Source organism: Triplophysa rosa, linkage group LG18 (assembly GCF_024868665.1).
Source record: "Triplophysa rosa linkage group LG18, Trosa_1v2, whole genome shotgun sequence".
Taxonomy (NCBI): Eukaryota; Metazoa; Chordata; class Actinopteri; order Cypriniformes; family Nemacheilidae; genus Triplophysa; species Triplophysa rosa.
Genome location: NC_079907.1, coordinates 12,537,430 through 12,558,542, shown reverse-complemented (window position 1 = coordinate 12,558,542; position 21,113 = coordinate 12,537,430). Strand labels below are relative to the sequence as shown.

The window sequence follows — 21,113 nt, the reverse complement described above, 5'->3', positions numbered from 1 at the left end:
AAAAAGGTGGAGGGCTGCGCCCCATTCTGGATCTGCACCTCCTGAACAAGCACCTACACAAGTTGCCGTTCAGGATGCTGACGCAGAAGCGCATCTTGGGCTCAGTTCGTCACCAAGATTGGTTCGTGGTAATCGATCTGAAGAACGCGTACTTTCACGTCTCCATTCTCCCTCGGCACCGGCCGTTCCTGCGATTCGCGTTCGAGGGAAGAGCGTACCAGTACAAGGACCTGCCCTTCGGTCTGGCCCTGTCTCCTCTGGTTTTTACAAATCTCATAGAGGCTGCTTTAGCGCCCCTCAGAGAGCAAGGCGTGCGGATACTCAACTATCTCGACAACTGGCTTATCTTGGCACACTCGCTAGATGTGTTGTGTACGCACAGGGACCTCGTGCTCCGGCACCTAGACCATCTGGGCCTATGGATCAACTGAGAAAAGAGCAAACTCTCCCCAGCGCAGAGCTGCTCTTATCTTGGTATGGAACTAGACTCTGTCCGTATGTCAGTGCGTCTCACCAACGAGCATGCGCAGTCGGTGCTAAACTGTCTGAAACTTGTCAGGCGGACTCCAGTGGTCCCGCTGAAACATTTTCAAAGGCTCCTGGGGCACATGGGACAGGGGTAATCCCTCTCGGGTTGATGCACATGCGGCTGCTTCAGCACTGGCTTCAGAGTCGTGTTCCCTGGACGGCGTGGCACACCGGCACCAGGCGCATTATGGTAACGCCTCAGTGCCTTCGCACCCTCAACCCCTGGTCAGATCTGACCTTCTTCCGAATGGGGGTTCCGCTCGGGCAGGTTTCAAGGCGCGTCGCGGTCACGACAGACGCCTCTCTGCAGGGCACGCAGTCTCAGTGCAGTGGACTGGTCCCCGGCTGCGGTGGCACATCAACTGCCTGGAGTTGCTGGCTGTCCTTTTGGCACTAAGGAGGCTCTGGCCCCTCGTGCAGGACAAACAGTGTGCTGGTCCGGTCGGACAGCATGGCTGCCGTGGCGTACATCAATCAACCACAGGTCCTGTGCAAGGTCAGGGAAGAGGGACATCAAGTCCTGATAGTTGCGCCTTACTGGCCCAACCAGACTTGGTTCTCAGACCTGGTGGCTCTGACGACAGTTCTCCCCTGGCCAATTCCCCTGACAAAGGACCTTCTGTTGCAGGGGAAGGGCACGGTGTGGCACCCCAAACCAGGCCTCTGGAATCTCCATGTCTGGACCCTGGACGGGACGAGGAGACCTTGAGTGGCTTGCCGCCGGCAGTCAGAGAGACCGTCCTGCAGGCTAGAGCCCCCACCACTAGGCGTCTATATGCTTATAAGTGGCGTAGCTTCTTGTCCTGGTGTTCTTCCCGTGGGGAGAACCCACGGAATTGCTCGATCGTGTCAGCGTTGGCCTTCCTACAAGAGAGACTCGAGAGTAACCTCTCCCCATCCACATTGAAAGTGTATGTAGCCGCTATTACCTCTCATCACAATCTCGTGGAGGGTAAGTCTCTCGGCCAACATGACCTGGTCACCAGGTTCCTTAGAGGTGCGAGAAGGGTGAATCCACCTCGACCGCGCTTCGTACCCTCTTGCGACCTTAATGTGGTCTTACAGAGCCTTGGTACGGCCCTTCCAAGCTCCTCAGAGACGCCAGTCTTCCTCATCTCACGATGAGACGGCACTCTTGATGGCGCTCACTTCTATCAAGAGGGTGGGGACCTCCAGGAATTTTCCGTGTCCCATGGGTGCCTAGAATTTGGGCCCGGTAGTTCTCACATTATCCTGAGACCCCGGCCCGGTTACGTGCCCAAGGTTCCCACCACTCCCTGCCGGGACCAGGTGGTGAACCTGCAGGCGCTCCCCTCTGGGGAAGAGGACCCAACCGCCAGCGTGTTGTGTCCAGTACGCGCACTGCGCCTCTACTTGGACCGCACGCAGAGCCTTAGAAACTCTGAGCAGCTCTTTGTCTGTTATGGGGACAGCACCAGTGGAGGGCCGTCTCCAAACAGAGATTGGCGCACTGGATTGTGGATGCCATTGTTTTGGCATACCAGTCCCAAGATCGCCTGTGCCCGCTTGCAGTGAGAGCCCACTCCACTCGGGGTATGGCCTCCTTGTGGGCACTGGCTCAGGGCGCCTCTCTGGCAGACATATGTAATGCTGCGGGTTGGGCTACGCCCAGTACCTCCGCATGGAACCAGTGTCAGCTGGTGTCAGTGACACGCTACCAGCGTTTAAGACAGGCATCTGGTTTGGGCGTATGCCTGCGAAAGCACCTTCTCCCCTCTCCGGGCGAGTCTTGTGCACTATCTAGCATCCCTACTTCCCCCCTTAGGGCGAAGTACAGGTGTGCCATCCATCACTAAGCATTTTTGGCATTATGGTAACAGACCGGGCGGAGTGGTCTGTTGGAACCAAATCCAGTACTGGAAGAGTCGCCCCCGCTCAGGTGGACCCCTATACTAGGACTGTTGCCCCATACGTAGTGACTCCTGCAGGGTCGTCCCGTATGTTGAATTCCTCACTCCTGGTCCCCTGTCGGTAAACTCGTGACCTCCCCTCCAGTGGTTACCCCACCTGGGTTCTGTCCCCCCATCCGGGCTGACACAAATTCTCACATGTTGTTCTCCCCACTGGTGAGACCATGTTGGTGTCTCCATATGTAACCTCCCCTTGTGGTAGGATGTGGCCTCCGTAACACACTCTTCAAAGAGGACAGCAGTGTTTCCCCAGTGTTCTTACGGTGCCGGACAGCGTCTCGCTACTAGAGACGAACGCCACCGCCCATGATGGCCGTCGGTACAAGCTTCTCAGTATGCTACTAGTGCTGATCCCACTGGAAGATTATGTCTCGCAGTAGCGCTCACTTGTGACGTGACGCTCCGCTTGAGGTTGTGATACGGCTCAGTGCCGTGGTGTGTAAAGATAGGTCCCCAGTCTCTCTCTCAACACAACATCGAGAGACCGACTGAAGGGGAACGTCTCGGTTACGACTTTAACCTCCGTTCCCTGATGGAGGGAACGAAACGATGTGTCTTCACAACTACCTCTCAGGTTCCTCAGCCCAAAAGATGAGTGAATGGCCGCCGCCATCTCCCTTTTACACCCCTATGCACGGGGCGTAGACTGGCGTGCGTGTGCCATTCGCCAAGCCCATTGGTGTTTTAAAATTCCTCTCGGAGATGATAGGTTCTCAAGATCAAACCCCAGTCTGTCTCTCAACACAACGTCTCGTTCCCTCCATCAGGGAACGGAGGTTACAGTCATAACCGACACGATTTCACCACATCAATTCACCAATTCATCATCAAAATATTATTGTGATATCTGTGAAATTTTGTCACAATATTAGTTTTCTCACACTATCACAATTTTCACTTCATGGGTAAGGAATTGGATAAAATAATTCACAATGACAACATCATTGTGATATTCATGAAAATTGGTCACAATATTGCACATTTCAGTATGAGATTATTGTGGGTATAGGGATTCACAAAATAACAATTATTATTGTGATACATTTGAAATTTTGTCACAGTATCATTTTTGCTACTAAAACGCAAAAATAGTATATGTGAGTAATGTATATGTGTGTTAGCATGCATACAGCACATACCAGGGTAAGGATGTCTCCTTTTTTGCAAGTAGAGTGGTGTTAAATGGGCGGCCCGACAGGCTTTGGCAGAGTGCCTTGTTGACATGTTTGTCGAGCAAGGGAGGTGATGAAAAGAGGGTGTGGAATGCGCGTGTGGACAGACGAGTGTAGTTTAAACAGATGAGTAGAAGACAAATCGTCTGTGCATTTGCGGGTGTTGACCTGGGCTGCCCTGCCCCTGCGTGATTGTAGAGAGAGGTCTGTGACTGCACCGCTGTGATGTGAACATATGCAGGAATGAGACCGAATAGGGTTACACTGTCCAGTCAGCTGCTTTGACATGCTTCTTTAGCAGCAACCATATAAGAAAGTTCTCAGTGCAGCTCTGCACTTTACCACCCGAGTGGAATGCGGCTTGTAAACATAGACAAGATGGACAGAGGTAGCACAAGGTCACTAAAAGCTTGTTAGTTTGAAGCATTCAATTGCTCTCTATCTTTATCAACCACAATCATTTTTGAACAATTTGAGCAGGAAAATAATACTGTTATAGTGACTTTTACTTTTTCGTTTACTAAATCAATCTAGTTGAAAATGAAGCTGTTATAAAGCATTTTTTTTAATGTTTAATCTTAAAGAGACACTTGTTTTGTAAAATTTCACCTTGATGCAGTGGCCGTTTATGTTGCTCTGAGGCTTTATATTGCCCTGTCTTTTGACCCCTTGGCTGGTGGTCTTTCCATTACCATTTGGCTGGTGGTCTTACCATTATCAAATAGTTTAAGGGTTCCCACTAACTTCAGTTTGTGTTGTTGATTTTGGTTTGTAGTTTTATTGCTGGAAGCATAAGAGAAGTAAACGAAAGCAAAAATTTACGGTTTGGTTACTAAAGTAATTATCTTCACACACAGGGCTGTGCTTGCCTAATGATTTCTTAACTTGTTTATAATGAAATTGACTACGAGGTTGCGATTTTGTTTACATACACTTATGAACGTAATCATGTTTCAAATACCGGATAACAGTATGTACAGGATAATGTACAGTGAGGTTCATGTGTTGACTATCACACATTTAGACTTCTGCTGAAGGCTGGGATTGACATCAACAGAACCACTAAATCTGGTACGGCTCTGCATGAGGCTGCCTTGTACGGGAAGACGGAAGTTGTCAAATTATTGCTTGATGTAAGTAAATGATTGTTCTTTACAGTAAGCAAATAAATAGTCTATGATTAAATGTGCAAAATATCTTTGTCTATACAAGACACACTGTGCAGACACTGAATGTGAATTTTTAGTTGATGCGTAAGAGATTTAAGAACTTTAAAAGAAAAGTCTGATTTAGTTGAAGGAACAAAACTGTAAAATATAGTCATTATAGTTATAGACAGTACTGGAAATGGCTGAGATTCATTGGGGGCTGTAGTTGGGACCATATAGCTGAGAACAAAATTAAGTTATTTTCAGTTTTTCTGAATCTACTATTTGTAGGTATGTGTTTACTGTATAGGTAAAATTATCATTTTGTTTCATTCTGTAAACTACTAACAATATTTCTCCCAAATTTCTAATAATTTTTTTTCTATTTGCATTTATTTGCAGAAAATTGAAATTGTAGAAACAGGTCAAAATAACAGAAAAGATGCTCTGTATTGTGTATTCTGACCTCTAATTCTGCAAAGAAAACAAGTTCACAATCCCTTTCAAGCAGTACAACAGTCATATTTATACATGTATTTAGGAAAAGTGCGAAAATAATTTTTTATGTGATAACCTCATCTAATAATATAATACATATAATACATCTAGAAATGCTGATTAAATGAAAATTTGGAATGGTCTCTTAATTTTTTCCGTGGCTGTATGTTTGAACCTTAAATTCAGAGAATCTCCATATATGTGCATAGAAGGCCGAAATTGTTTACTTTTTAAACTGGAACTTCATTGTCTCTTGAAGTTCACTTCCTGGACTCATTCTCCACCAATTCCCCTTCTTTTCCTGCCCTGATTATAGTCACAGTTACAGTATATCACAACGCAGTGTTATATAACTTTTGTGAAAGAAGATTTCTAAATGAGTCATCTAAATCCAATACCCCACCTTATACCCAACAGGCTGGAATTGATGTGAACATCAGAAACACCTACAGTCAATCAGCTCTGGACATTGTGAACCAGTTCACCACTTCACACGCCAGCAAAGAAATCAAACAACTCCTTAGAGGTGACTTAGATAAAAATATATTTCTTTTCCACTTCCTTGTCTTTCTTTACTCTTGGTCTTATCTTTTTTTATCTCTACTATTGAACTACCTTTTTTGATGTCAGGCCATGAGCCTTTATGTACAGTACTGTTATCTTTATCTTGATGTAGACCAGGGGTCTCCAACTTTTTCGTATGCGAGGGCTACCTGAAGAGATCAAATCTTATAGAGGACTACTTGTTGATAAAATACTTTCAAACTTTAAACATGTGATGCATTATTTTTCAGTACACAGCATTATATTAAGTTCCCTTTCTGTCGGTCTCTCGACGTTGTGTCGAACCGACAGATGGGGTTCGTCCCTGAGAACCAATCGCTTCCGACATCTTAGAAAAGGCCAATCCCTTACAGAAAAGACACATGAATTTCACATGTTTTTTACATGTTTTTCGCATGTGATCACATGTATACAACATGTGTTTAACATGTGCAAAAAACACGTGTGATCACATGTGAAATGTGTGTTTTTGGAACATTTTGGTGTGAATTCCCACGTGAAACCCATGGGATAACATGTAAAAACCCATGGGATGACATGTGCAACATGTGGTGACGTGAAGAACATGTGATCACATGTGGAGACATGTCGCATATGTTATCCCATGGGTTTTTACATGTTATCCCATGGGTTTCACGTGGGAATTCACACCAAAATGTTCCAAAAACACACATTTCACATGTGATCACATGTGTTTTTTGCACATGTGAATTTCGTGTGTCTTTTCTGTAAGGATGAAAATTGGCGAATGAAATTTGCATGCCGAACTCCGCCCCCGGATATCCGGGTATAAAAGGGAGACGGCGTGCCTCATTCATTCACCTTTTGTTCTTCGGAGCCTTCGCTCATGATCAACAGACTTCGCTACAAGACTGCCGGCTCTACGACGTGGTGCAGCGGACTGTCCCTTCCTGCAGCGACTTCCCCTGGGCGTCTCGGCGGTTCCAGAAGTGTTCGAGTTTCTTTCTCTAAAAGAGCAAATTTCTCCAGCGTGGCATGTCCCGCTGTTCTCGTGGGTGCAACACACTCATCGAGGAGGGGGAGGACACGATGTCTGCTTCCAGTACGCTGGGGCAGATGTTGTGGATACGTCCTGCCCGCACTGCGGGCGGATGACGATTCAGACGTTGCGTCACGGGTGGCTGTGTTCCCACGGGACTCAGCCACCACCTCGTCTGCTTCCCGTTCCGTGACGGCAGGACTACGGCCCTGCCGCCCGCTACGGCGAGCAGCGAGGGTGATATGAGGATTACTGTGAGCGCTAATCCGTCAGCCACTGGCTCGCGGACGTTCGCACCTCGTCTTGCTCGTCTGACTGTTCTCATTCTCCCATCTGTTCTGCTCCAAGCCGCACTCGCCCTCAGTGCCGTGTTTCCCCGGAAGTGCATGAGGAACCTAGTACGACCTGGAACGCCCCCTTCAGGCGTGACACGTCAACTAGTTCCATCACCCTTTCTTCCCTGATGGTGGGGCAGCTAGAGGATACGTCGATGTCCCCCCGGGGCTCGACCTAGACTCCCTCCAAAGCACGTAGGCTTTTCGCATCTGAGATGTCGAGAGCTTACTCTGCTGCGGGCCAAGCTGTCCCCTCTCTCCATGCTTATGGCCTTCCTGCAGGCCAATGCGCGGAGAGAGCTCCACGAGGGTAAGACCGACCCAGCGCTTATGCAGGAACTCCGACGGCTTCACCGACCTCGCTCTCGGGCAAACAAGGTGATGCGACGGGCCCTGGGTCGGGCGATGTCCACACTTAGTGGTCCAGGAGAGACACCTCTGGCTGAACCTTGCACAGGTGAGTAACCTGAGAAAGTCCGCTTTCTCGATGCACCCATCTCGCAAGGGGGGGCTGTTTGGTGATACTGTCGAGTTCGACAGTTAGGGAGCAGACAGAGGATATCAAGTATGTCCTCCCCAGCCGCGACTCGACCGCCCTCTGGCCGCCGAGATCCCGTGCACCGTCTGCTTCCCAGCAGCCCTGGTCCTCTTCGAGACATCGAAGAGGAGACCACCACCCCGTCAGCAGCCGTGGCGAAAGCCAAAGCGGCCCTCATGGGAAGACCCCAGGGAGATCGAGAATACCTTCGGGCCCGACCCCAGCCATTCCATTGCTGGTGGTCGATCCGGGACGGTTCCTGCCCCGTCCCGACAGCCCATTTCTAAAAGTTTTCTCCCTCTCTGGGCATTTATCACAGCCGCTCTCACCCTCTACACGACGGTGTTCGGCAACTCGACGTTGCGTCACAGCGAGACCCAATGTCGAGGATAATCAGCAGCCTAAGCACTCTCAATCGACGGTGCGTTGTGCCACATCATCGTCTGGGTATTATCACAGCCGCTCTCACCCTCTACTCGACAGTGTTCGGCAACTCGACGTTGTGGCAAGACCCAATGTCGAGGATAATCATCAGCCTAAGCACTCTCATTCGATGGTGCGTTGTGCTACATCATCGCCAGGCAGGTAAAACTGCAGAGCCGATCTCCTCTCCGGGCCCCCCCCCCACGGCGAGGGATCTGCACTGCCAGCCATCGAACCACCCCCGGGAGGTCGATGAAGCAGAACGTACCCCTAGCCTCCCTGTCTCGGTCCCTGGGAGCCTGACAAGAGCTTCCCAAACCGTCACGTGACTACGGGATACATTCCGTCTCGGCTACGTGATCCAACTCCCCGGACGCCTGCCCAAGTTTTGGGGCATCCTCTTAACCTCAGCAGAGGCAAGGATGCCCCGTGCTTCGGGCCGAGGTCGCCACCCCTCTGGTGAGGAAGCGATCGTGCTCGTCCCTCTAGCCGAGATGTTTAACGGGTTTTACAGCTCGTACTTCATCGTCCCCAAAAGAGCAGGGGTCGCTAGATCTGCGTACTCTGAACAGGCACCTACTCAAGCTGCCGTTCAGGATGCTCACGCAGAATCGCATCCTGGCATCTATCAGATGTCAAGATGGATTCATGGCAATCGACCTGAAGGACGCTTACTCTCATGTCTCAATTCTCCCTCTTCATCGACCGTTCCTACGGTTCACTTTCGAGGGTCAGGCATATTAGTACAGAGTCCTCCCCTTCGGTCTGTACCTGTCCCCACGAGTCTTCACGAAGATCGTGGAAGCCGCCCTCACTCCCCTCAGGGAGAGAGGTGTGCGGGTACTAAACTATCTCGACGACTGGCTCATTTGACACACTCGTGAGATCTGTTCTGTACACACAGCGACCTAGTGCTTCGGCACCTAGATCGATTGGGACCACAGGTCAATCGAAAAAGAGCAAGCTCTCTGTGCAGAGCATCCTCTTTTTTGGTATGGAACTCAACTCTGTCTCCATTACAGCACGACTGCGCTCAGTCAATGTTGAACTGCCTGGAATATTTCAAGCAGTCAGCGGGAAGAGGCTACTGTGCACATGGCATCCTCTACGGTGGTGATACCCCTAAGGTTGATGCACATGAGACCGCTCCAACACTGGCTACAGAGTCGAGTTCCCTGGAAAGCGTGGCACACCGGCAGCAGGCGGATGGTGATTACGTTTTTCTGCCGACGCACCCTAACCCCTTGGTCTTCAATGACCTTTCTATGGACTGGGGTCCCTCTCGGGCAGGTCGAGACGCGTCAGGGTCGACAGACGCCTCCCTGCAGGGTTGGGGTGCCGTGTGCATCGGGCACGCAGTGTCGTGGCGATGGACGGGCCCCCGCCTGCGCAGACATATCAACTGCCTAGAGTTGTTGGATGTGCTACCCGCACTGAAAGGGATACAACCTCTCGTGCAGAACAAGCACGTGCTGGTCTGGTCGGACAGCACAACTGCCGTAGCGTATTTAACTGCCAGGGTGGCGTTCGCTTACAGCAGCTATCACGACTCGCCCGACGCCTCCTCCTGTGGAGTCTGCAGGTGAGCAGATCCCTGCGAGCCACACATATCCCAGGCGACCTGAACCAGACAGCCGATGTGCTCTCTCGTCAGTTGACGCCTCGCGGATAGTGGCGACTCCACCCCTGCACAGCCAGCTCATTGGGTACAGTCCGGGCGGGCTCAGGTAGACCCCTTCGCCTCCCTGGACACCACCCATTGCCCGCTAAGGTACTCCCTGCCCGAGGCCCCCCTCGGCACGGATGCTCTAGCGCACAGCTGGCTGTGGGACAACCGGAAGTACGTCTTCCCCCCAGTGAGCCTCATTGCACAGACCCTGTGCAAGGTCAGGGAAGAGGAGCATCAAGTGTACTAGTTGCGCCATACTGGCCAACCGGACTTGGTTCTCGGAGCTAATGCTCTTGACGACAGCTCCCCCCTGGCCGATTCCCCTGACGAAGGACCTGCTTTCCCAGGGGAAGGGCACGTTATGGCATCACGGGCTAGACCTCTGGAACCTCCATGTCTGGCCCCTGGAGGGAACGAGGAGATCCTGAGTGGCCTACCCCCTGCGGCGGTTAAGACCGCTACTCAGGCTAGGGCCCTGGCCACTAGGCAACTATACGCCTAAGAGAAGACCCGCGGAGTTGCTTGATCAAGTGGGTGCGGTCCTTCCAGAGACTCGAGAATAATCTCTCCCCTTCCACACTGAACGTGTATGTAGCCGCTGTTGCCGCTCATCACGACCCAGTTGCTGGTAGTCTCTAGGACAGCACAACCTGATCATTTGGTCCTAAGGGGTGCGGGAAGGCTACCACCTCACCCATGCTCCGTACCCTCTTACGACCTTGATGCAGTCCTGGAGCCCCTCGGAGATGCCGCTCTTTCTCACTTCACGATGAAGACGGACCTACAAGTATTCTCCGTGTCCACAGATTGCCTAGAACTCTGGCCCGGTTATTCTCAGCTATCTTGAGACCCCGGCCCGGCTACGTGCCCAAAGTTCCCACCACTCCCCCGAGACACCAGGTGGTGAACTTACAGGCGCTCCCCACCGGGGAGGAAGACCCAACCCCATCCGTGTTGTGTCCAGTACGTGCATTGCGCCTCTACTTGGACCGCACGCAGAGCGCAGAAGCTCTGAGCAGCTCTTTGTCTGTTTTGGAGATCAGCAGGGAGGGCTGTCTCAAACAGAGATTGGCGCACTGGATCATGGACGCCGTCACTATGGCGTACCTGTCCTAAGATCGCCTAGCCCACTGGGTGAGAGTCTCTCCACAGGAGTACAGCCTCCTCTGGGCACTGGCTCGAGGCGCCTCTCTGGCAGACATCTGCAGAGCTGCGGGTTGGGCTACACCCATCACCTTCGCGAGGTTCTACAGCCTCTGCGTAAAACCGGTATCGGCTCGAGTCTTGCAGGCATCAGGCAAGACTGGCGGCGGTAGGGTGTACGCCTATGACAGTACCTTCCCCCCTTTCTCCTAAGGGGGTCAGCGTACTACTAGCCTCCCTTCTTCCCCCACTGGGTGAAGAACAGCACTCCATCCATCACTAGCAAGCACCTCCTGCGGGCGGGCTGGGCAGAGCAGCCCTGCCCCTTAGGCCGGGTATCTCCGGAGTTATTCGCAACATAGCTCTAACCGGACCTAGTGCTACCAGACGTTGCAACCCCCCAGTTGGGCGGTTCCGTCTGATGTATCCTCATGCTGGTTCCCACCTTGGTAACCCATGACCTCCTAGGTGGACCTCCACCTCGCGGTTAACTCCTTCAGTCCGCACTTTCTTCCCATGAGTCTCCCCTATCGGTGAGACCATGTGGTATCTCCACTAGACTCCTCCCTGCGGTAGGAAGTGGTCTCTGTAGCGCATCCCCCACTTGAGGAAGTAGCGCTTACCAGTGGCCTTACGGTCCGGGCGGCTTCTCGCTGTTAGAGAAACAAGGCCGCCGCCTGTGAGGCCGAAGGCAGGGGCCTTCCCACCTTTCAAGAAAGCTCTGGACCCCCTACCTACCACTGGTAGGTTACAATTTCGCGGTAGCGCTCACGGCTGACACGCCCAGGCCAGTCACCGTCGCTTTGCTTGAGATTGTGACAGGGCACAGTGTTATGGCGTTTTCCATAGGAACCCCATCTGTCGGTTCGACACAACGTCGAGAGACCGACAGAAAGGGAACGTCTCGGTTACGGATGTAACCTCGGTTCCCTGATGGAGGGAACGAGACGTTGTGTCCTCCTTGCCACAACACGTCTGTCCACTGCAGCAGTCGTGAGAGGTCTCAGGTCCTCAGAACTAAGGTGAATGAATGAGGCACGCCGTCTCCCTTTTATACCCGATATCCGGGGCGGAGTCCGGCATGCAAATTTCATTCGCCAATTTTCATTGGCCTTTTCTAAGAAGTCGGAAGCGATTGGTTCTCAGGGACGAACCCCATCTGTCGGTTCGACACAACGTCTCGTTCCCTCCATCAGGGAACCGAGGTTACTCCGTAACCGAGACGTTTTTCTCTATTTTTGCACGTTGCAATATATTAAGCTGAAAACAGTTGCTAATAGTATAAATCATACCATTTAGTCATTTAGCAGACGCTTTGATGCCAAGGATTGCAGAGAGTTCATGGAGCATAAAGCATTGGTCATACACGAAGAAATATAACAATGTCTAATACAAGATAGTCACTTACATTATCAAATATTCGTAACTATCTAGAATTATTGTTGACTTGTTGGCGAACCTTACAGAGTTCATGCGGTGAATCAGTACCAAGACCACTTGGGAGACACTGTCTAGAAATAATGTTCAGAGTGCTCATTGTGGTTGTGTTTCGTTTCTCTGTGGGTGTTATTCATACAGTGGCTTGCAAAAGTATTCAACCCCCTTCATTTTATTCACATTTTGTTATGCTGCTGCTTATCTTAAACTACTTTAAATGATATTTTTTTACATTAATCTACACTCCATGCACAATAATGACAAAACAAAAAACTGATTTTTGACAGCTTTGCAAATTTATTAAAAATAAAAAACAAAAATAAGTACATTGCATAAGTATTCATACCCTTTTCTGGACACTTGAAATTTAGCTCAGAAGCATTAGTTTTGCTTGTTGATGTTTATACACTTCTTGTCACGGTTCTCGGGTAAGGTGAGACAAGGAGAGAGGACCCAGACGCAGACAGGGGTAAGGGGTTAAACAAGGCTTTTTAATAAATAATAAAACACACAAAACAAAAACCCACGAGGGGGAAAACAAGGGTATAATAAGAACAAAGACTAACTACACTAAACAAGACTAAAAATAACATTAACAACATATTACACAGGACTAAGCTACACTTAACAGGACAAGAACTCACCCACACGAAACACGACAGAGTACAATGAACCAACACAAGACAGAGAACACAGGGGCATTAAATAAAGGGACAAATCAAAGGGGAACAGGTGTGGGGCATGAACTAATAAACAACCAGTAACGAGAGATACAAAAGGGCGGGAACACAGACAAGGACCGGAGAGAGTATCGAAGGCCGACAGGGTCAAAATGACTCTCTCCACATAAAACAAGAGGTTCTATCATGGTTCTGCCACTAGGTCAAGAAAAGCAAGACAAGGTGGGGCAGAACCATGACAGAAGCCCCTCCTTAAGGAGCAGCATCCTGATGCTCCTCAAGGAACAAACAAGACTAGACACAACTGTGACAAAAAACATAACTAACAAAACACGACCAAAAACGTGATACATAGAAAAAAAAAAGTCCAAACAAGACATGGCACCGGCTCGAAGGCCGGCTAGACAGCTACATGGCACCGGCTGGAGGCCGGCTGGACAAGACATGGCGCCGGCTGGAGGCCGGCTGGACGGACATGGCGCCGGCTGGATGGCCCGCTGGACTGGACACATGGCCCGGCTGGATGGCCGGCTGGACAGGAGCCGGCTGGAAGGCCGGCTGGCATGGCACTGGAAGGCCGACTGGGAGGCCGGCTATCACCGGCTGGGCAGGCCTGGATGTCGACATGACAGGACAGGATGTCGGCGGCTGGGCAGCGCTCTCTGGCAGCTGGGCAGCATCTCCGACGGCTGGGCAGCGCTCTCTGGCAGCTGGGCAGCAAACAAGGACAAACACACACAAACAGAGTCGACTCGACAGGCCTGGGCACCAGCTGGGAGGCCGGCAGGGATCTGCAGCGGGAACAGGACACCGGCGGCCTCAACCCTGGAGGGGAATCCGACGACCTCAACCCTGGAAGGGAGCCCGGCGGTCTCGATCCTGGACGGGGTTCCGGCAGTCTCGACCCGGAAGGGAGTCCGGCGGTCCCGACTCTGACTGGAGCCCGCGGCCTCTACCCTCAAGGGAGTCGGCGGATCAACCCTGGAAGGGAGTCCGGCGGCATCGACCCCTCCCGCTGAGATCCCTCTGTCTTCTGGGTCCAAATGGGCTGGTTCATTCTGTCAAAGTTCTCGGGTGAGTGAGACACGTAGACAAGGGAAGAGGACCCAAACGCAGACAGCGGGTAAGGGGTTAACAAGACTTTAATAAATAATAAAACACAAAACAAAGACACCCTCGATGGGGGAAAACGAAACTAAGAATCTATATTAACAAAACAAAGACTTCCCACGTGGGGCAAAAGGAAAAAACAAGAACAGCAAAACCCTAACTGAAAAAACACGACACAACGTCTTAATAGAAACAAGGCAGGATAAAACTAAAGCAAACACACAAAACTCACAGATCACGAACTAGGCATAGACAGGAACACGGACAGGAACACAGGGCAACAACATGTGCATGAACACATACACATACGTACAATCCACGAGCACAAGACAAAGAAACAAGAGGGTATTTAAAGGGAAGACAAACGAGGGATAACGACACGGGGCAGGTGTGGGTAATCAAACACTTAGGGAAAGATAACGAGGAAACGAGAGGAATGGGGCCAATGACAAGACACTGGAGAGAACGTATATTATAGTCAAACGGACAATAATACGTTTCTCTCCACACATAACCAAAGACTTTGTCATGGCTCTGCTACAGGACCAAGAAAAACCTGACTAAGGAAGCAGAGCCATGACACTTCGAGTGGAGTTAACCTGTGCCAAATTCAATTGAATAAGTATGATTTGGAGCGGCACATACCTCTCTATAAAGGGTGCAACAGCTGAAAATGCATATCAAAGTAAAAACCAAGACATGAGGTCAAAAGAACTGCCAGTAGAGCTTTGAGACAGGATTGTATCAAGGCACAGATCTGGGGAAGACTTCTGAAAAAAATCTGCTGTATTGAAGGTTCACAGAAGCATGTAGCCTCCATTTATCCTCAATGAAAGAGGTTTGGAACCACCAGATCTCTTACTTGAGCTGACCTCCTGTCCAAACTGAGCCATCGATGGAGAAGGGTCTTGGTTAGAGCGGTGACCAAGAAGCTGATGATTACTCTGGTTGAGCTCCATGATCATATATGGAGATGGGAGAAACTTACAGAAGGACAAACATCACTGCAACACTCCACCAATCTGGGCTTTATGGCTTAGTGGCCAGACTCAAGCCTTTGCTCAGTGAAGACACATGGAAACTTGAAATATGCAAAAACATACTTCAACGAATCTTTCAAACTGTCAGAAACAAGATATTCTGGTCTGATGAATCTCAGATTCATGCATCATGTCTGGAGAAAAACAAGCACTGCTCAACACCTGTACAATACCGTCTTAACAGTAAAGTGTAGTGGAAACAGCATCATGATGTGGGGGTGTTTTTCAGCTTCAGGGACTGTACACAAAATACGGAGATAATGATCATGAAAACCTAGCCCAGAACATTCAGAACCTCGGACAGGGCAGAAGGTTCATTCTCCAACATGACAATGATCCTAAGCACACAACTAAAACAATGCAAGAGTGGCTTATGGACAACTCTGTCTATGTCCTTGAGTGGCCCAGCTAGTGCTTGAACCCAACTGAACATCTCTGTAGAAACCTGAAAATGTCTGTCTACTGATGATCTCCATCCAACCTGACAGAGTTTGAAAGGATCTGAGGAGAAGAATGGCAGAAAATTGCCAAATGCAGATGTGTAAAGCTTTTCACATCATACCCAAAAAGATTTGAGTCTGTAAAGGCGCTATAACCATTTTCTGAGTTGAGGGTATGAATACTTATGCAATGTACTTGTAATGTAATTTTCTGCCATTCTTCTCCTCAGATCCTTTCAAACTCTGTCAGGTTGGATGGAGATCATCAGTAGACAGACATTTTCAGGTTTCTACAGAGAATGTTCAGTTGGGTTCAAGCACTAGCTGGGCCACTCAAGGACATAGACAGAGTTGTCCATAAGCCACTCTTGCATTGTTTTAGTTGTGTGCTTAGGATCATTGTCATGTTGGAGAATGAACCTTCTGCCCTGTCCGAGGTTCTGAATGTTCTGGGCTAGGTTTTCATGATCATTATCTCCGTATTTTGTGTACAGTCCCTGAAGCTGAAAAACACCCCCACATCATGATGCTGTTTCCACTACACTTTACTGTTAAGACGTATTGTACAGGTTTTGAGCAGTGCTTGTTTTTCTCCAGACATGATGCATGAATCTGAGATTCATCAGACCAGAATATCTTGTTTCTGACAGTTTGAAAGATTCGTTGAAGTATGTTTTTGCATATTTCAAGTTTCCATGTGTCTTCACTGAGCAAAGGCTTGAGTCTGGCCACTAAGCCATAAAGCCCAGATTGGTGGAGTGTTGCAGTGATGTTTGTCCTTCTGTAAGTTTCTCCCATCTCCATATATGATCATGGAGCTCAACCAGAGTAATCATCAGCTTCTTGGTCACCGCTCTAACCAAGACCCTTCTCCATCGATGGCTAGTTTGGACAGGAGGTCAGCGCAAGTAAGAGATCTGGTGGTTCCAAACCTCTTTCATTGAGGATAAATGGAGGCTACATGCTTCTGTGAACCTTCAATACAGCAGATTTTTTTCAGAAGTCTTCCCCAGATCTGTGCCTTGATACAATCCTGTCTCAAAGCTCTACTGGCAGTTCTTTTGACCTCATGTCTTGGTTTTTACTTTGATATGCATTTTCAGCTGTTGCACCCTTTATAGAGAGGTATGTGCCGCTCCAAATCATACTTATTCAATTGAATTTGGCACAGGTTAACTCCACTAGAAGTGTATAAACATCAACAAGCAAAACTAATGCTTCTGAGCTAAATTTCAAGTGTCCCAGAAAAGGGTTTGAATACTTATGCAATGTACTTATTTTTGTTTTTTATTTTTAATAAATTTGCAAAGCTGTCAAAAATCAGTTTTTTGTTTTGTCATTATTGTGCATGGAGTGTAGATTAATGTAAAAAAATAATCATTTAAAGTAGTTTAAGATAAGGCAGCAGCATAACAAAATGTGAATAAAATGAAGGGGGATGAATACTTTTGCAAGCCACTGTATGAGTGAACCTGTTTGTTTCATAACATTACTGCTCTGTGGTAGCAATGACAACCGTGCCTGGAGATTTAACTCAAAGTTTTGTTTGCATGTGCGTTAGTGCCTCTGGGTCCACAGTATTGCGTGCGACACGTCTGTATGTGTTAAATAAAACTGTTCTACCATGCCTCCTGTAATCCAGTAGCTTGTTGTCTTTGAAGTGTGCGCAAGGAGCCGTGTTTGAAGATGAGGGGTGTTTAGCTGCTCCTAACTTTCACGAGGTGTGCTGAGCGTTAGAGCTGTAATCGGGCCTTAAAAGTTAGGCCCGACAGGGTCCGAGCCCGACAGAATTCGGCCCGAGCCCGACAAGTACATTTTGATTGACAGCTTTTTAAAAGCCCGAACCCGTTTACAGCCCGACATTAGGCTATTCAAATGTGCGCACGCACACAGCTTTTGTCAAGAATGCGTCATTTATACATGTTTTAACATAATTTATTAATGACTAACGTAGGCTATAGGCCACTTGGAAGTTGGAACAAAGAAATAAAATAAGTCTTCTGTAACATCGTAACATCTCACATATCCCATTATTCTCATTATGCACATGGTCAAAACTTTTCCTCACCTCAGACTTTGCTTTAGTTGCTGGTGCAACCAAAACGTAATCGCCAGAGGCAAGCCTCCGTTTCACCTCCTCATCATCCATTTTCGCATCTTTCTCGCGCTAATCGGAATGCATCACATGACCGCTCATTTACCGCGCAAGCCCAAGCCCGTGCAAAATGATAGAAATTAAGCCCGAAACCGTCGGGTCACGTCGGGTCCGTCGGGTTCGGGCAAAGATCTTCAGCTCTACTGAGCGTATTTAAATATTACCTTTCTCCATCTGAAATTTTCTTTATAACCCCACCAGCTATGTTTTGGTATTCATTTTGTGTAGCCTACCCTGAACAGTATGAAGACCCCACAGTTTGATCACATTAGTGACACTCATAGGGAACAATATTTTGAAGTTTGTATGTAATATCAGGGGTAGACTTGATGAATATTTTTAAGGCAACTTTCTCTCTCGCTCTCTTTCTAATACCTTGTGTGCATTTCTTTGGGCTATGTGTATATTAGATGCCAGTGGAGCTTTGCAGGTGAGAGCGCTGAAGGACTACTGGAATCTACACGACCCCACTGCACTCAACATCCGGGCGGGAGATGTGATCATGGTAGGCCTAAAGCAAAATTGTTTTACAAATAAACACCCCATGATTTCTCACAAGAGGTGTTCTAATTTGAAATGGATAATTATGCCTGAATAATGTGAGTGTTATGTAATAAGCTCATATAATGTGCCTGGGCATTGCCTTGATCTGAAGACTTATTAGGTTAACAAAGGTTCCTGTGATAAATATTGCTCTCCTGTAGCTCAGTGGTTAGAGCATGGCACTAGCAATGCCAAGATCATGGGTTCGATCCCAGGGATTGCACATACTCAGATACAAATGTACAGAATCATGCAATGTAAGTCGCTTTGGATAAAAGCATCTGCCAAATGCGTAAATGTACATCATAAAATCAAAAAGGTTAATTAAATTGAATTTCAGCAGCAACAACATCAATGTCACGGGTTGCCACGGACACGGAGGTTTCCAACAAAGATACTTTAATAATAACAACCATACGGATAAACAGGAGATTCATGCTGCACAACAACAGGGTAACAATTGACAAGACAATGAACAGGGTGTGTATAAATAGAGTCCGGTTGACGGTGTTGATGGCTGACAGGTGATGGTGATTACAAACATGGGACAGGTGAGGGAGCATGGAGGAAGGTTTGAAATGGAGTCCTGGCGCAGACACGTGGAGAAACAGAGGGAACCGTGACCATCAACAAATGTTATGTGGCCCGAATTTAACTTCCGGTAGACATCCGCAAAGAATCAATAACTGTTGAGTAGTTTTACTTAAATATAATTATATACAATAAAATATTTATGTTAATTAATATGAATATACATTTAAAAATAAAATAATTTGTTATATAAACTGTTTTTAACCAATATTATAACCAAACACAGACTGAAAGTTAACTTCGGGCCAGGCGCGTGCGCCCGATGAAATATCTATATAGTGCTTTTCACAATTTTGCATTGTTGCAAAGCAGCTTACATACAATTGGGCAGTAGTTACTGTAGTAAAGAGAAATAAATAAAGAACTAGATAAATAAATAATGACAATATATTACGATATTGTGTATTTAAAAATGTTTAGTTAAGCCTGTGAAAAAACATCCAACATCTCAGCAGCGGTTTAAGAGCATTTTAAAAATGCACTAAAATACAAGACGCACCACACCATATCTATATTTCCATTTTCCCAATCTACCTGAATCATGAATCTCAGTCATGTTTTGATATAATCGTGTTCTAAACATAAGTAACAGCAGCACAGTGAAGATGTGAGGATGGTAATTTTGTGTTCCCGACAGAGAACACTTTAGTTACGGTCCAGCATGCCGCAGCAGGTTCTCGCCGCTCAGGCTTTGATGTCTGATTCATATGAAGGAAGCATAGCTTGTGTTGTTTGTTGTTGTAGTGTGTTTGAGTTCATCCTGGCTTTTTTCATCTGAACAGGCTTCTCCCCTCACTGAAAGGTTTGTTTATGATCAGTGCCTGTGCTGTAGCTTTAAGCCTGAGGCTCAGCGACACGTGTATGCTGCCTCATTGTTCACACCTTGTCTGTCTAGATAGCTCCGGGCTGCGAGTTCTGCTGGCATGAAAGACTGCAGTGCTTTTGTGGAAGTGAGATGTTGCAGAAACATTATAGAAAGATTCGTCTTTTGGGTGAAATAGGTTTAAAAGCCAGGAGTGAATGTTTTTTTACTGAGCCAAACAAACCTTTATTTTTTCTAGTTGCCTTACAGCAGTATTGGAGCGAAATTAACACCCTGACCAAGGGAAAGTGTCAAATATTCCTTTTTAAGGGGATAGTAAAATTCTGTCATTATTTATTCACCCTCATTGTCATTGGCAAACTGTCTGACTTTGTTCTGCAGAACTCACAAGAGGATATTTTGAAGAATTTTGGTAACCAAAGAACATTGGACCCCATTGACTTCCATTATATAGACACAAAACCAATAATTTTTTTTTCAAAATATCTTCTTTTATGTTTCACAGCAGAAACAAAGTCATGAACATGTTTTGAACGACTGTTTAATAAATGGTAACAAACATTTTTTGGGGGGTGAACTATCCCTTGCAAACAACTTACAAATCACAACAAATCTACAGTATATTCTTTGGTGAAATACATATTTATAGTTTCCAACAGGAACTGTACTACTAATAGATTATTAAAAGGCGGTATAAAATAATCATATACAGTACAGTATGCATTATGGGGGAAAGAGTGAAAGGCTGTTGTGAAACTTCCAAAAATAAACATCAAAGTGTATACACAGTAAGTCTTGTATTGAAGCTAACATTGTTCACTTTTAAGTCGGTATGAAACGGATTTAGCGATCGTCTTTTTTTCGGTATGGTGACGTATACCCGAGTGAAACGACTGATGAAATGAGAAAAAATGTAGGGCGGGACTTGATTTCATCCACCTACAACTGATTGGATCGTTAAAAGGTGAAAGATTTGAACGGCAGTTTGCAATCTGTCAGTCATTGTAGCCCCGCCCTCGCGCCATTCCTTATGACCCGAAGTGAAGAGAGGTCATTTCGAGAGGAGGTGGTTAACGCCCAAATGAATTAAAAAAAAAAAAGATGTGCACAGTTAAATCATTTATAATAAATACTTCACTGTGTAAAACCATTAGAATGATCATTTTTAATTTCATGCCGTCTTTAAGGTTTAGATACGTTTTTATTCACTCTTGTGTTACAATTCGCTCCAGTCTTCCTTACAATGATAAGGTAAATATGAACTCAGGAGATGAGCAGTTCAGAAAACAAAGCTCTTTTTCCATTAGCCCACACGCTTGCCTATCTCCAGAACAGCTTTGTACCG

General features: G+C 47.5%; 1 protein-coding gene across 8 annotated transcripts in view; it reads left to right on the top strand.

The window, feature by feature from the left end:
• caskin2 (CASK interacting protein 2) overlaps positions 1 to 21,113 on the top strand; it is a 90,532-nt gene that overhangs the window by 53,117 nt on the left and 16,302 nt on the right. For all 8 annotated transcript variants that reach the window (XM_057357980.1, XM_057357981.1, XM_057357979.1 and 5 more), the window contains 3 exons: positions 4,656 to 4,764; positions 5,695 to 5,803; positions 18,222 to 18,316. In XM_057357980.1, the coding sequence (XP_057213963.1) occupies positions 4,656 to 4,764; positions 5,695 to 5,803; positions 18,222 to 18,316 (313 nt within the window). The remainder of the gene's footprint in view (positions 1 to 4,655; positions 4,765 to 5,694; positions 5,804 to 18,221; positions 18,317 to 21,113) is intronic.